Raw genomic sequence first — 16,575 nt, 5'->3', positions numbered from 1 at the left:
ATGTTCTGCTTCAAATTGGCTTATCTCACGAAGAAGGGAATTAGGCTGCTAAACACAACAAATATCTCTGCAATGCCCTGAAGGCGGAGAAGGAAACCTAGTGCAACATTTTTCTTAGAGTTGCCTCATCGTGTTGCGTCGCACTAAAGGAACGCTTCAATGCACCCTCAGCTTGAAAAAGCGTTTTCAATATGTGTGGTGGAAACATTTATTAGTAAAAAAAAAAAAAAACAGAAAAAGAAATGCCACACCAGTCCCCATCTCTCATGATTCACAATAATAAAATCCCCCCTCCTCCTCCCACCCCTTCTGAAAAAATAATTTAAAAAAGGAGCCAAGTAGTGACAAAGTCGATTGCATTTTTCTTGTGCATATAAACATTTTAATTAAATATAAAAGAAAGTGTCCTGGCCGAGTGCAACAAACTGGTACAAAGGGATGGGGGGGAATAAAAGAAAATCCAGGCCCTGTCCGAAAACAATTCCAATCTCCGCCTCGTTCATCACTCCAGTGCAAATCCGACATTCACTGTGTATAAAAGTGACGTTAAATAATTCAGGTAGTACATCTATTATTCAGTGTTTATTATTGTATGGGCTCAACATTGTACAGGTGCCGCTGCGTGTTATTGTTGGAAGTCGGGAGATAAATGCCGCTCAGTGTCACGAGTCAGCGGCTTGGACACGGATGGTGGAATTATGGATGAATGTTAAATAAAAAATTAAACAAAACCACTCTGATGTGAATGCTCAGTTGGATTCGGTACGGGGCCCCAATTTCACGTCGCCTTAAGACCTGGAACCAGAACCGAGTCGATGAAGCGTGGGTTTAGCTCGATACGGGGCCGTCACGCTCACACACCCACGAGCGAAAGAGACACAGTGAAATCTCGCTCTCCGAACACTTTCGCTTTTTAACAGCAAACTAGATCTTTTTTTTGGGATAGAAGAGCGACCAGCTCAGCATGAGCGGACACATTCATCAAAAAAATAAAGAAAGGAAAAAAAATAAAAACTCTGGCACCTTTTGCCAGAGAAATGATAAAATTAACTAAAAATAAAATCAACGTTAACGTTAACGTTCATTCTTCAAACACTTGATAGTTTTTTTTTTTTTTTTTTTGGACAGAGTCTGGGACTTGAACCGAAGGGGCCCAGACCGAGGCAGCGGAGGCAGGTGGTTGGATATGCGTTCGCGTGGCGCTCCGTAGACGCACCCGGGAGGTTTAGCAGCTTATGCGCCGGCCTTGTCGGAGCCGTGCGGCTCCCCGCCGCGCCCGCCGCCGGTTTGGAGTTTCAAAGCGGCCCGGGGGCCGCCGTGGTGGAGCGTGGCGCTCGGAGCGGCGTGTCTGGGGGGCAGCATGGCAAAGATGGAGTATGACAAGGCCAGGCGTCCGCCGGGAGAGTCTCTGCCCACGCCGCGCAGCCGGGGCTGATGGTCCGACAGCCGCTGGATCAATCCGCCGCCTCGGCACAGCTGCGCCAGGAGGTGGTGGGAGTCCGTGCAACCGATCCCCTCCGGAGGGTCCGTCACTTCCAGGATCTGACTGCTCACTGCGGGCGGACACACACACACACAGACGGAGAGACGGCACAGTGAGCAGCGGACCAGAAAAAAGAAAAAATCTGTCACAGGTCAAGAGAAAAGACGGACCTGCACCATTGGGAGGCTTCAATAAACTGCTGCCGCCAGCTGTAAAGCTTCAGCGGAAAGTCTGGGGAATATTCCGCCAATTTGGTGTTAATACCAATTTGTTACTTTTTCCGAAATGCACAATCGTCAGCTAAAGATAACGTAAAGATAACGCTGCTATTCTCATTTTAGAGGCGGCCCGGTAGTGTTGAACTTTCCACTGACACTTTGTACGGCTTTCACTTCTTTGTTGATTGCACGAGTGGGGATTGTTGACAAAAGCGCCTGCGTAATGAAAAAAAAAGAACCTCAGCGAGTGCAAAGATTCTGACGTGATATTTGAAATAATCAGCACATTTATACTCTCGACACAAATACTCCCGGGGCTGCAGGTTCCACAGCCAGGTGTGCTTTCTGCCACGTCTGTGAATTTATTCTGCTTACATTCACAAACAAAACGCTTTCCTCCGCCGCTGTGAGACCGCAGCAAGAAAAACCCAACAAAAAAAGAAATATCAAAAAAATTAATCTGAGGTTATTTCAGTTAGTCTGCTAAATAGTCAACGCAGCAGCTGAGTTTGTCACATTACTGATTTTTTTTTTCTTTCTGACATCCAAATCCAGATGCTTCACATTTCTTTTTGTAAAACCGCTTGCCGGATTCTTTTAGCAATATAGAAATTCTTTTGGTGCTTCTGCTGCACAGGGAAAGTCACATTCCGGTCTGGACCTCGGTATGAATAGAAAGAAGAAACAAAAAAAAGCCTGCCATTAGCCCGAGGTTCACTAAACTCAAGCCTCCCTCTGGACTTCCTTTTACCTGCTTCACCTACACTGAGATCTGAAGACAGAGGTTTTCTGCCGGCCTTCCTCCCGTTTCCGCTGCGCCAAACCCCCAGCGGACCCTGAGGGGACGAGAGGAGAGGTGAGCTGAGGTTATCTGCGTAGAGGGAACAGCCTTTTTTTTTGCTCATCACGGAGGGCTGGTGCGCCTGGTTTGCCCGACCTGGTGTTTGGCAACGACGTGGGCGGTGTGGATCAGCGGAGGTCTGATGGAGGGTTTGTACTGCAGAGGTTGGCCCAGGAGGGAGTAGTGCGTTTCACCTTGACGTCACAAACAAAAAAGTTAGCACGAGCCGTGGCGTTTCAGGAAGTCGAACCTCTACTGTGAGATCATACGGAGTATACACAGAAAATGTATACAAAGTAAGTCATTTAGTTAGGCAGGTAATGTTAGCTAACTTCTGCCAATCAATTGTTAACTAAGCTAACTAAGCTAGTTGGCTAAACGGCTGATTCCAGGGACCCAGCAAAAGCCTTGTGAACATTAACCTTAAAAAAAATATGTGTCTAAATGGAAAAATAAAATCCAAGACATGACATTCATTGAAAAGAGTGCGCAAAAACCTCACGATTAACCACATGCTATAAAAGGTGGGTAATATGATAACATGACCTATACAAATATAAAAATACACTTTAGATTCAAATTGTAGGACTGCAGTTTGTGTTCTTTTATCTTAAACAACTACTGTAGCCCATAATGCATTTGAGTAAACTGAGAAATGTTGACAAAGGACGAGTGACTAAAACTGATTGAGGTTGTTATCTGTATACATTTTTTCTAATTTCTTTTTGTCTCTGACCTTGTCCACTGTGGCAGAAGGCTGTGGGGAGCGGCGGGTGGTGGTGGTGGTGCGCCTGGCCTCCCATGGCAGGGATGGACGAGATGCCTGATGGGAGGCCCTTGAAGCTGGGCGGGTGGCCTGGCGAGGGAGTGAGCGCCGGGGACGAGGGCAGGCTGCTCTACACGCAACACACCGGCGGTGAGGCGACGGGGGGACAACACAAAAGACACTTTCATTCAAAAAATCTAAACACAAGAGGCGACGCTTTTAATTCCATACACACACATGAGCCCCCCCCCCCTTAATTTACCGTTACACCCTAATGCTCACGACTATTTTCTCCTCCCAGTGACTTCATTTGCGCAGCCCGTTTACCACGACATTTAACCCGCCCCGCGGGACGAGTTTGGCAATTCTCGCGTCGCTGTCAGACTCGAGACAGCCAAAATAAATTGCCTCGCAAATTGCTTTCTTGTGACCGCCTCGACTTCCGCGACGTCGTCCCATTTCATAATTTAATCTAACATTGTTTGGAAATTGTCCCCATCAAGTCAAAACCTCGGGTCCGCCGAGCGAGACGACCTCGATACGGTTATCAAAAGGTTACGAACGCGCAACCGCGTTTATTGAACATTTCCACGCCGTCTGGTGGGCTGCGTTTTTACCTGGGTGCCGTCTGGAGGCGCAGGGAGCTCTGCGGGCCTGCGGCCGCGCTGGTGCTCGGGCCCCGGGTGCTTGTGGCCGGGCTGTTTCCGCTGGCAGGGGGAGGGGGCCCGGGGGTGCTGACAGGAGGGCGCCGTCATTTGCAGCATCACCATACCGCCGCCCGGGGGCAACAACCCTGCACAGATACGGTTTTCAAAAGACTCAAATGAGGTCAGGCAGACATGGTGAAACACTTAACAGCAGCACGTTGAAAGACTAGATGCCGCCGCCGCCCCCCCCCCCCCCCCCCCAAAGCTCTCTTTTGGCACTTTTGTTCAGCTACACAGCGGTGGAGCATTCAGGTTCCAAGAGCTTTGATTACAAAGAAACATCGGCGCGAAGCAGCAACAGTCCGTCGCCCTTTGGCCGACATCCAATTATCTCATGACGCATTAATGTGAATAATATAAAACTAAAAAAATGAGATGGCGTTCTGCCTGGTGAGCAAAAAAAAAAGAAAAGAAATCCACCCAACTAACTTCTGTTTACGAAAAGCTCGCGTTGGAGAGGGGGGGTCATCAGATTTTCACAGCAGACGCCGCTGTCGGTTTATTAATCATCACCCGACAACAGTTGCAAGGACAATGGATGTTTGGACCTAAAAATCAGCAGATTACTTTGCCAGCGAGACCTTCATCTGACCTCATTACTGACGGGGCTGGAAGTGACGGCCCCCCACCTACACCCCCCCATAATAACCAGGCATGAATAATAATGGGCATTACTAAGGAGACTGCCCCACCTGGGCCTTTGGGCGGACATTCTCTGAGCCCTCGGAAAGGAGAGCACACGAGAAGACGGCTTGCTGTGATGACTTCTATTCCTCCAAACTACTAAAGCTATATATATATATATATATATATACACTTTACTAATTGCACGGTCCATACATTACACCTATAGCAGCGTTCAGCTCAACAGCAAGGCCACTGCATGGACGTACCGGCATACTGCTGGCCTGGGTGCTGCTGGGAGACACAGGGGGACGAGGTCTGAGAGAACTGCAGCTGCTCCATCATCTGTGCGGGCAGGAAACTCACTGTGGAACTGCGAGAGAACACAAGGAGGCAGTCTACAATTATTTATAGTGCACATCATTTCGAGATATTTACATCATATATTGTCTTCTTTGGATGAAATAGTAAATAGAAATTAAAATATCAGCTGCAATGAATCAACAACATAAACGATCGTTGCGGCCACAATAATATGAAGTCGTTAAATGGACATTACAGAAGACGCAGACCTGAATAAGCGGCAGATACCAGAGGGTGATAGAAACGGGGGACTAATCAATTATTGGAAAACCAATTTGTGGGCTGCTAGGATCAGAAAACGTGCGATTCAACAAAGCTGTGTCTCTTACAGAGACAGCCGCACAATCGTATCGTAGCGGTTCAGACAAAAGGTGAATACAGGGTTATTTAGTCAGGCAGTATGAGAATAGATCCCCTTTTTAATGTGTTCTAGTATATATTTCCTTTAAATGTTCCTGAATCCATCAGCGGCGAGAGGGCTTTAGGGCCTCAGCCCAGAAGAAAAAGTGACACGCCGCCAACGGCAGCTGGGGTATTAAATTTGAAATTTAGCTTTCAAGTCCACCTGCAAAGCAGGCGCTCGGCTCTGCAAGCGCCCCGCCTGCAGGGACTCGCGTCCAGCTGGTGAGAAAGCCGGTTGCGGGTAGACCGCCGGGCCTCATGGGAGACCGCCGAGCTGGTGGAGACTCGCTGGCGCATAAATCACTTCCCTTCCCTGCCGAAGCGGCCTCGTTTTACAGCTGGGACAATGTGAGAGGGTGACCTCTTCCCCTTCTCCCTCTCTCACGTGTGTGTGTGTGTGTGTATGTGTGTGTGTGTGCGCGCGCGCATTGTTTTTTCCGCAGGTGATGACTAGCGTCCATGTCTCCGTGTCTGGCGTTGGTCATGTGGTCCCGGCGGGACCCCCCCCATCCAGATTGATTGGGTCCACGGAGGTAGCAGCTAATTACGTGTTTTTCCTTTTTGGTGAACTAGTTCTATCAGTCAGCCCGTAATGAGAGCGAGCGGGCGGCGAAGACGGCGGCTCTTCCAGAGGACGGCGCGCCGGCTACAAGCGCGTTGTGAGTAAAGAAGAACACGCTGGCTCAGCGGCTTTGGCGAGCCGTCGGGTCTATAAATAAGAGGCACCTGCACAGCCAAGAAAGAACATACAGACGAGCTAATGGTTCCATCTGAAGCGACTTTGGCTATTAGCGCCAGTCATTAACAAAAGGAGGTGCATAAATCAAGAGTGGGTTTATTATCAGGCCTCATTACTAGGCCTTGGGAATGATTATTAAATGGATTAATGGTAACTGGGTCAAGAGAGCGTGCAGTAACAATTTAAACAATCGTTCCCGTATATTAAAGAATCAATGCAATGAAACCACTTTGATCCTTCAACGGCCTTTAAAAACTGTCAAAGTGTCATAAAATGCGGATAGTTGTTCTTTTCCGTTGCCCTAGCAACGTGCCTGGGTGGGACGTTGTACCTCATGGTGGTGTGCTGGTTCGGGGGGAGCAGGCTGTAGCAGGGCTGCATGCCGGCCATGGCCACGGCCCCCTGTCCCGGCTGACAGGACACAAACACTGGCTGCTGGTACGTCTGCTGTGGCAAAGAAACCTGCTGCACAAAAAGAAAAAACGGGTGAACATAGAAATGGAGAAAATGAAACAACAAAACAGCAGAAAACTCTCTTCAATGGTTAATTCCAGCACAAAAATCCCCCTCAAATAATGATTTTCTTTTCTGGATAAAAGCAAAAAAAGAAAAAGGCGCATTCCTCAATATGCAACATTTGACTCAAAGAATACCTGATACGACTGCATCGGAGGGTACTGGACCATCATTCCTTGCATCTGGTTGCTCATATTGCTTTGCTGGTTGCCGGTGAGAGCCAGGCTGGAGCCCGGCTGCATGCCCACTACGGCCTGGTAGCTGGGCGCTGGGTTGGGCATCATGGCTTGGTGCACTGAGAGAAAGGGGCACAACTCTGTTAGCAGACGGCCAACGAATGGCACGGACATTAATATTCACATTGATTTAAAAATAGAAAAAGGGTCATTTGCTCATTGTTGCAGGCGGTGCAAAGCGTCGGATTGAAAGGAGGTGAAAGTGGGGGCGGGGTTGAGCCTTGGCGCCGCTCAGGGGACAAACGAGAAAGTCAATATATTTAATTTAGCCTGCGGCGGCCTGAAACTGCAACCCCGAGCGGTCCACTTCGACGAGTGATTTAGTTGAGAAAGGGAGGTGGGGGGGACTAACAGAGTGGTAACACATTTCTTCAGAGCTGCTAAAAACCCCATTTAGGGACAGAAAATGAACGCACACACGAGAGGAAACAAAGTCACGAGGATCCGCACGGCTTTCAAATGGCAGGCTCCTAGCCTGAGGGTGGCTTAAATGTCAAGGTGACAAAATGAGACATCTGAAAAATACTGTCCCTCGTGACACACACACACACACACACACACACACACACACACACACACACAGAGTAATCCAATGGACAAAAGGAGAGGACGTCCTTTAGTAAAGGTGTCTTGACAGTCTGCCGCCTTGGGAGAGAAACAAAGTACAAGACAACGAAAGCGCTCTGCGAGGAACAGTGAGAGGGAGGGGGACGGGACTATTTTTATCTACCCTCGTCTCCCACCCTCACAAACCAAGCATGAAATGATGGCGATATCAAACGCGCCCCCGTTCCATTCCGTTCCAGTGGGCATGCAGATTGGGACCCCTGTGCGGAGGAGGTTCCTCGTTGTGTCCCGCGAAGTGAGGGAGTGAGGGGCTGGAAAAGAGACCGGTTCACTGTGAGATTCATAGAGGCCTCTCAGACAGCGCCCCGGCCCCGCATCCCGCCTCCCGGGCGTTCTGGTGTCCAGTCACACTTGAGACCCTGGAGGCCAGTGGAATTAAAGAGGAAGGCTGCCGAGTTCATACGCGTTAATGGTTTCAGAGTACCATTTATAGTATATATTTCCTCAATCCTTTAAGGATGTTAAAGTGCATACAGTCTTTTCAGGAATGACGTTTAGTTTAGACTTTGCAATGATTTTGAACACTTAATTTTCCTTCTGATCATTTTTCCATTATGTCAGAAAAATTGAATGGAATGCGCTCTAAAACCCTAAATATATTCAGTTGGATATCATAGAGGGCAGAGAAATGCTGCAATTCCTCAGATTGCAGAGAAAGATTATGTCATTTAATTGCTCCTTTAGAGAAATGGTGCTCTTGTTTTTTGTCACTGTCCGTTGCATTCTCCTCCCTGCAAGCCCGAATTAACTCGATCATTAAAGGAGCGAGGACAAACGCTCCACATGAAATCCCATTTTTTCCCAGAATCAACATGGCTGCAGCCGAAGCCCCCGTGGCGGCCTGATGCAAAGCAAAGGAAACATTCTCTTGTGTCTCTGTGGAGTCCCGACTGTGGCGACGGAGGATCCCTGCTGATTTCTTATTCGTTGTGCGCACCCCGTGCTGCAATATATTCACCTTTAGCCGTCTTATATATCTTTTCCTCTTATTAATGCACAAAAAAGTGAGGAAAAAAACAAAGGACTGGAGTCATTTTTTTCCTTGAGAAATAATTGCTGTCCTTGCTTTTGTAGGTCAGCTTCATTTGTCCGCCGTCTTATTCCCCGGGTCCCCAGCAGGGAAGCTGCGCTTTCTGCCGACGGATGACAGAATCGTGCCGTGGCCACTCACGGAGACGTGTGCGCGCATGCGAGAGTCGCATCTAGCTAAGCGAGAGCGTGTGTGCGTGCGAGGGAGAGCGAGCAGGAGCTAACAAGCTCATCTCCTGTGGCGAGAAGAAAAGAAAATAATTTGAATAAGAGAATAATCAGGTGGATGACTCCTGGGGGCCGGGGGACGTGTGATCTTGTAAAAACAAACAGGAAAGACAAGAGGGGGGAATATTTGTCTGGTGCGGTGCTTTCCCTCGTGGAGAAACACTCGAGAACAACAAATAATCTAAGAGCTGAAGTGAGCAGGCGGAGTGTATTGATTTAGTGCAGAAGCGGACGCTTGGCGTCAGAGGCTCAAGACCTCGTTCATTAAAAGCTCCTTTGATTTGTCCGTAGATCCACCGCCTGACTATTTCAAAGCCAGGTTCAAAGGACCTGAGCTGTGGTTCGTCACGGGAAACACTAAACAAATGAATGCTAACCTGCAATGTTTTGTCATAAAAATACACAACTTTGACGAAGATTTAATGGTGATAGAAATCAGGGCCTCGTGTGGCAGAGCGAAGCCTCGGGTATAATCAGTGGAAAAGGGCCCTGTTCGTACCTTGTTGCTGGGGCAGGCTTTGGCTCTGAGGGCAGTTGTAGGGCAGCGGGTTGACGGGGGCCCGGTAGTGCTGCTGCTGGCCGGAGCAGTGCGGGTGGTGGGCCGACGAGCAGTAACACGGCGGCATCTGGAAGACACGACAAAAGACACTCGAGGACTGCGCTGCGCGGTCCGAGTCCGCTTCCCCCGCGAGAGCGAGGCATCGGTCTTAAAAGTGGGCGGAGCTTGGTCCCATACCTGCTGCACGGGCTGTTGGATGTAGGTGTGCTGTTGGAGCAGCTGCTGGTTGGGATAAGCGGCGGGCCCCGGCGTGGGGCTGGGATAAGCGTGGTTGGGGCCCGGTGTCGGGAGCGGGACGGGCTGACCCTGCAGCAGTCCCGGGTGTTGCCCCCCCGACGGCCCCGCCAACATGTAGCCTGCGACCGGCTGCTGCTGCTGGTGGTGCTGTTGGTGGTGCTGTTGGTGGTGCTGCGGCGGCGGCGCTCCCTGAAGGACTACGGGGGAGCCATGGTGGTGGTGGTAGACGGCGGGATAGTGCCGGCCGTCTGATGCCGCCGCTGAGGCACTGCCGTCGCTGGATGGCTGTTGCACCAGCGTCATGTGACTGAACTGGGCGTTGAGGGCATCGGGCTGAAGAGGGAGAGAGAGAACAGTTAACAAACCTCTAAAACGTTGAGTGTAGAATATCAATCAATGAAGCTCTATAAAAAGGGGGGAGGAGAGACAGTCGGCTAAGTGAAAAGACATTTGCTAAATTGACTGAGCTTTAAACAAACGCTGGAAGTCTTAAATCTGACCCCGGGTCTGCGGAGTCCGCAGAGTGCAAAGAGAGCTATTTATCTCGCGGCGTAACTTCTGACATGTTAGAGGAAAAAAGTGGCGTTTTAAGTCATGGATTATTCAGCGCCAACATCTGGTGATAAATTAAATATTAATGGAACTTTCCACAGGCGTAATTAGTCGCAGAGGCATGTCTTTCACTAAAACCGGGTCAGAAATGAGGTTAAGTGAATGCATGATCCATATATGTGGGCGCCGGTTCACAAAAAGTGTTCTTTGAGGTTTGAAAAGTCGAGGTAAATGCATGACAACAATCAAGTGGAAGAAAGGAGTTCTGTACCACAGTGTACTGTTGGTTAGGACAGACGGGCAGGAACTGAGGAGGAGGAAGAGGAGGAAGAGGATACGAGACCGTCGGGTGGTTAACAGGCTCAGAGGAAAGCTGGATAGAAGGACAGATTGGCTGAGGGAAGGAAGCAAGGTAGGAAGGAAGGAAGGGATGGGGTAGAGAAGGACAGAGGGACAGGAGGAGGAAGGATGCTGGTAAAATCAGTGGGAGCTTCAACTAATCAGTTTGCTGAACCCTGTTTATATTTTCATTTACTTTAGACATTCCTTCAGGACTTAAAACTTTACATTCAGATAATTACTCTTAAGGGACATTTAAGATTTAGGGGTAGTTTGAGTGTATTGTGTTTGTATTACTGCATGACTTTGAGGAACACAAAGTTAAACTTTAAAACATCAAAGTCACACAGGAACAGAAACAGTATTCTGGGAAGTAAGATCAATTCAGCTTTCATTGCTTTGAACAGAGCACAGAAAGTAGCTTCATTTCCCCCCAGAAGGTTATGTTATAAAAAAATAATAAAAAGTAAGATTTACAGTTGCTAAGCAATAAATGTTGAATTATTGGTCTGAAGGGTTTGTCAAACTTATTGAAGCTCCTAACGTCCTACTATCAGCTTCGAATTCAACACTATTAGCCAGTGAGGTTAAAGGAAGTGGCATCAACTCAATTAGAATTAGTGAAGAGTGAGGATGAGTAGCCCCGCCCACTGACCTGTGAGTGGAGGTGATTGGGCGGCTGCTGCTGCTGCTGCTGCGTTGCGGCTGGGATTGGCTGCTGCTGCGGGGTTTTGCCCTGCTGGATCCTGCCAGCAGCGGAGCCCGGGTTATACACTACGGCGCTGCCGTCGGGGTGCATGAAAGGCTTGCCTGTCCAATTCAATTCAGAAGAGACACTAAACATTTGTACACACACACACGCCAACAAATTGCCACCGTACAGAAGGAAACACACGAGCGGGGTCCGCGAGGGAGGGAGAGGCAGCGGGGAACCGGCATTCCTGGCAGCGTTTGAAGCCTGCGGCTCAAAAGTCTACAACTGCCCGCCGATGAATATTTACAGATTTCTCCCATCTGTTCTCTGTATTTTGATCAGCATGCTTTGGTGCGGACAAACCGAGTGCAGCCCAACGCCAACCTGTGATTCTACACCCCCCCCCCGTTTGCCCCCGGCTCCCCCCAACTCATAAATAATTCACAGGGGAAACCAGAAAATCAAATCAAGAGAGGGGGAAGAAACATAAGAAGAAAGAATTCCTGTGGCTTCGTTGGACTATTTTTGTTGATTTAGGGAACTGAGTTTTGGAAAATAGAAATATTCCCACTCACCCGTGTGCGGGTTGACCAGGACGCTGCCGGGCGGGATCCCCGAGGCCTCCAGTGGCAACACGTAGTAGCTGGGGGCGTCCGCGGCCGACTGGGGCCGCGGCTGGACGCTCTTGATCATCTCGGGGTGCGCGGAGCCCCTGGCGTCGGCGGCCGGGCGGACCGGCGGCGCGCTGGGGATGCCGGACCAGGATGGCGCCGAGACCGGGAGGGGCAGCTGGGGGCGGGACAGCGAGCTGGACGAGGAGCCGACGCTACTGCACGACTCTGAGCCTGAGGGGAGGCGGGACAAAGGGGTTGTTGTCTAATTCGGGCCTTCCTGGGAGATAGCGCCAAAGTGGATTCATTAAAAGCGTCCGTCTCGCCTGTCTTGGAGAGCCTCCCGGTGCTCTTGCTGCTGGCCGTGCTGTCCCCCCGCACCAGGCCCGGGGAGATGCCGCTGAAGCTGCTGGCCTTGGTGATGGCGGGCCGCGGGGCGAGCCGGTTGGAGCTGTCCGAGCTGTCGGTGCTGCTCCACGGCCGCGACTCGCCGTGCCGCGGCAGCGTGTCCGTCTCAGAGCTGCTCTGCCGGCTGGCACCCGAGCGGCCGCCCCGTAACCTGAAGGAAGACGGCGCTTGGTTTGAAAATGGCTGGCGGTTATTTGTTGTTTCTTATTTCGAGTTAAATCTTAAAACTGCTCAATTTGTTAAACCATCCATCGTCAAAACAGTCAATATGAAAAGCCAACCTAAGCTAGTGCCGAATACAAAAGTGTGGAAAAAAACGTGTGTAAAACTGTTTAAAAAATCATGGATGCATTTGTTTTTCAAAGCCTTCGGGTGAATTGTTCGAAGACGTCTGAAACATTCAGCAATGCTGAGCCAACGAGAACGAGTCTGCACAAAAAAAGTGGGGGAAAAAAACCTCATGGTGTAATCGGCGTGCTCTGGTGTTGAAATAGTCCGGCCCACACAGGCAGAAAATCCCATTTAACAGAAGCTTTACCCCCTGAGCAGGAAACCGCCCCCCCCCTCTTTCCCCCCGCCCCAACCAAAACCTCAGATCAGCACTCCTGCTCCTGAACGAGCCGATTAAGGCGTACGCCGATTCAAAGGGCTCTCTTCCCCTGCGGCGGCAGCCATCTGAAATGGAGCCGAGTGATGTGTGACGGGGTTGGTGGTGGTTGTGGGGGGGCGCAGACCTACCTGAACATTTGCCGCCTATGTTGGGTGCTCGTGCATGTGCCTTCATCCTGAGCGCTGAGGGGAAGAAGAGAGGGGAGGGGTGACAGAATGAGATATCCACCATTTCTATAAAAGGAACATCGTTGAGAAGCCATCTAAAGATCTTTAGCGCCACGTTAAAAGAAAAAATATCTCAATTTATTGACAATCTCTTATCCTTATCAGTTTCAGCCTTTTTTCGGAACAAAACGGTGAGACTACTTACCTCCTATCGAGTAAGAAGTGGTCTCCCTGTGGGTGAAAATGAAAATCAGTCAATTCAGTTCAACTTCATAAAGCTGCATTATAATTTGGCAACGTCAATCCGTCTTATTAACGTGCGATAAAACACAAGGACGCTGCGTTGCCGGGGGCGCCCTCGACCTCGGCGCACCTGGAGAGAAATCTGGACGAATAGATTTGGCTCCACATCAGAGGAGATACAAATAAAATAATAACTCATAAATCCACCGTCGGTAATTGGCGGCAAGAAATGCGACTGAATTTGCACATGAATAGAGACGACACAAAGATTTGTGCAACATGCCCCTCCAACCCCCTCCTCCTACACAAACAGCTCTCACTTCATGTGCGAATATCCTTTCTCTGGCTCGCTGGTACTCCTCCTCCCTCTCCTCCATCGATTTGCTCCTCTTGTCGGCTTTCAAACGCATTCGAATCTGGCGAGGACACACAAAAACGCACACAGGCACACAAACACACAAACAGAGAGAGAAAGAGGGGGGAGAGATGTCAGGGACACCAGATTTCACCACTTTTACCAACATGTTAGAAAATAAAAAGTGACAGCTTGGAAAAAAAAAAAAAAAAAACAACACTCTCACACACACACCCAACAAGAAAAAAACAAACACCTACCATGCTGTCTTCACGATCAAAGCTGGAGTTGTCTCGTTTGAGAATGTAGCGTTTCTGGAAATCGTCTGCCCGGTCGTCCTTGATGTGTTCTGAGAATTTCTGATCGGGTCTGTCGGGGAGTGGAGGGGAGGAGCTTAATTTTATGCAGACATCGATGCACGTTAACCAACAGACCAACTTATGGAATCTGCCCGTCATCATGCGACCGGTTCCATCCCCCGTTAAGTCACGGGATGCTCACATTCTAGTGTTGGTGGTTTTGTTGATCACCACAGACTTCCCACTGGGGTCCACGTTGTGGTCCATGCCAAAGTAGGCGGCCACTCGGTGGAGCAGCATCCTGTGGTAGGACGTCATGGGTGGGAACTTCCTCTTATGGCTTCTAGAGAGAGACACCGAGGTGTGGGGGAGGAGGGGGGTAAGATACATGGGAGAAGTCTTCTCCCCCAACACTACTACATCAGTAACTTAAAAGTTCTCTTTAAGGCAGATTTCATTCAGTACCTGTCATTTTTTATCCCATTCCCATCAGAAACCTAAATAGCAAAATCAAAATAATATTAAATATATAATTCTTACTCATTATTGCTGATGAAGTCCAAGATGTCCTGTTCCAACTTCAGTAGCATGATTCGATCCCTGAATAGATAAATTACACACATGGAGATTGTCACATGAGAGCACCCGAAATGCACAATCACGGTCATTACTTGTTAGGTCATACAAAACATCATCCATGTTCAGATAGTAGTGAGTTCTCTGAAGACCTGGTGAGAGCAGAAAGTAGCACAGAAAAAATCCATGTCTGCGTCTGCACAGGGTCCCTGAAGACGGTGTCCAGAAAGCTAACGGGTAGCATGCTAGCCCGTAGGGATTGATCACATCCCTATGGGTTAAATCCCTGTCCCCCATGAACCTTGAAACCCTGCATCCCAAACCTGGTCCCGCCTGGATCCCCGGTGTGTGGAGCGTACCTGGGGTTCCCCTTCAGCGTGTTGACCAGGAACTCGTGAAGATCGATCCCAGTGGAATCGGTGTAATCTTGACTGGAATCTAACCAAGAGAGACGCAGAAGACGTTCAGAGATTCCACCCAAAAAGAAACCTGCTATACAAGTGGTTTTCTAAACACGTCACTCATGAAAGAAATAATAATGTTCCGGCCTGTTATGCCCACTAATGAGCGATAAACAGCAAATGAAATGCCTCTTGCGAATAATTAATCAGCTTGGGGGAAAGTCTGAGGGTGACATTGCTATTTGGTGGTTGTTATTGGTGTGACCAATATGAATTTTTTATTTTTATTTTTTATTATCTGCCAGCGTGTAAATGTCGCAATGAGCTCTGCCAGCTGAACCATTAAAGAAATGGTCGGGTGACGAAGTTGACACCGGGAAAAAAAGAAAAGAAGCACAGGGACGACAAAAAGGATGGGACCCGTGGGTGGGAGCCAGGGGACTGGGCGGGTGCGTCTGGTGGCTATAATTGGCGGCTGCCTCATCAGCGGCGCTGCTTCAGCGAGGGGAAGCAGGCACCTTTCACGCCTGTGGGAATCCGTATAATTGCTTAACACCTCGAGCCCGCCGCAATTAACTGAATCGCGCCAATTATCAGCCCGTAATGAGATATCATTCTGAAACGCGGGAGCGCTTTCGGACAAATCAGAGGGCACCGCGTCTGGGGGAGGGGGGGGGGGGGGGGCCGGTGGGGGAATAAAAGTTTACTTTTTGCGGTGATGATAAAAGATGAAATCACGAGTGGGATGAGAAGTGACATGGATTGTGTGATCATTAAAGCCTCTGGCCTCATTTTGAGTGACACACTGAAAATACATCTATAAATAAAATCTATAGTGATTCTATGTATAAATAGAAATTATTTACATTTGGATTGTATTTTTTTTGATGGAAGGGAAATCTCATGCATCTTTCACGGAGTGAGCAATGTTTATAAATGAGGCCTCAGGTGTTTGCGGCGCAAAAGAAAAGATGATGTTAACCTTCCTCTTGTGTTGGCTTTCTGTTACCATCTCTTATGTTAACAGGTCGGTTTTGACCCATGTCTTAAATCTGCAGTGAAATACACTAAAACTGCTAAATTACCTACCATCCAATTTGTTTCTCATATCCATGCTCCTTATCCATGAAAATATTGATTTTAATATGGTGATGTCAACAGTCATGATTTGAACCAGAATTCTTTTATAATTTAGTGAAAAACAATGTTTTTGTTTTATTCTGTTCTCATCTTCTTTCTGACAAAGTCAGGGAGCCTTGATTTAATAAACAAATTTATGTGTTTTTTTATGCATTTAAAACACAAGAGGAAGGTTAATGGGAAGATCTCTGACAGGAGTCTCCTCACGTCTCCTCTCCAACATTAAAACACCACTGATATAATGTCCTTGAGGAAGAAGAGGAGGAAAAGAAGAAAAAAAGAAAGTCAGCCTTTGCAGTGCTCACCTCTCGATAGCATCTTCCTCTGCGTTTTCTCAGGCTTGTCCGCCTTGTCGCAGCTGTCCTCTTTCTCCGCGTGGTCCTGTGCGGCTAGCTCGTCCTTTTCAAAGGGCTGGAGGAGAAATCCGTCCTGTTGGCAAAAACGGAAAGTCGGATTGAGGGAAACGGAGCAAACTGGGCCGATTTGCGCGTTGAACAGAGGCATTTTTCACAAACGAGGCCGTTTGGACCATGATGCTGCCCGGCGGTTCTAGGTTAATTAAACAATATCACGGACGAAAGAGGTCACGGCAATAAACTCCAATG

The 16,575-nt window shown here is 48.8% G+C and overlaps 1 protein-coding gene across 8 annotated transcripts in view; it reads right to left on the bottom strand.

Moving 5' to 3' along the window:
• Window positions 1-563: 563 nt before the first annotated feature.
• Window positions 564-16,575, bottom strand: part of LOC119218327 (R3H domain-containing protein 1-like) — a 32,840-nt gene continuing 16,828 nt past the window's right edge. For 4 of the 8 annotated variants that reach the window (XM_037472697.2, XM_037472691.2, XM_037472712.2 and 1 more), the window contains 22 exons: window positions 16,276-16,399; window positions 14,789-14,867; window positions 14,394-14,453; window positions 14,056-14,196; window positions 13,815-13,923; window positions 13,520-13,615; window positions 13,162-13,187; window positions 12,918-12,971; window positions 12,098-12,330; window positions 11,736-12,005; window positions 11,122-11,276; window positions 10,399-10,521; window positions 9,516-9,908; window positions 9,279-9,405; window positions 6,797-6,954; window positions 6,475-6,608; window positions 4,909-5,012; window positions 3,926-4,101; window positions 3,279-3,438; window positions 2,639-2,736; window positions 2,453-2,537; window positions 564-1,553 (listed from right to left, as the gene is read on the bottom strand). In XM_037472697.2, coding sequence (XP_037328594.2) covers window positions 1,234-1,553; window positions 2,453-2,537; window positions 2,639-2,736; window positions 3,279-3,438; window positions 3,926-4,101; window positions 4,909-5,012; window positions 6,475-6,608; window positions 6,797-6,954; window positions 9,279-9,405; window positions 9,516-9,908; window positions 10,399-10,521; window positions 11,122-11,276; window positions 11,736-12,005; window positions 12,098-12,330; window positions 12,918-12,971; window positions 13,162-13,187; window positions 13,520-13,615; window positions 13,815-13,923; window positions 14,056-14,196; window positions 14,394-14,453; window positions 14,789-14,867; window positions 16,276-16,399 — 3,225 coding nt within the window. In that variant the 3' untranslated portion in view covers window positions 564-1,233. Of the gene's footprint in view, window positions 1,554-2,452; window positions 2,538-2,638; window positions 2,737-3,278; window positions 3,439-3,925; window positions 4,102-4,908; window positions 5,013-6,474; window positions 6,609-6,796; window positions 6,955-9,278; window positions 9,406-9,515; window positions 9,909-10,398; window positions 10,522-11,121; window positions 11,277-11,735; window positions 12,006-12,097; window positions 12,331-12,917; window positions 12,972-13,161; window positions 13,188-13,519; window positions 13,616-13,814; window positions 13,924-14,055; window positions 14,197-14,393; window positions 14,454-14,788; window positions 14,868-16,275; window positions 16,400-16,575 lie in introns of those variants that run through there. The other 4 variants (XM_037472704.2, XM_037472737.2, XM_037472727.2 and 1 more) reach the window with 4 other exon arrangements.

This window comes from Pungitius pungitius, chromosome 3 (genome assembly GCF_949316345.1).
Source record: "Pungitius pungitius chromosome 3, fPunPun2.1, whole genome shotgun sequence".
Classification (NCBI taxonomy): domain Eukaryota; kingdom Metazoa; phylum Chordata; class Actinopteri; order Perciformes; family Gasterosteidae; genus Pungitius; species Pungitius pungitius.
This window is presented reverse-complemented; position numbering and strand designations above follow the sequence as displayed.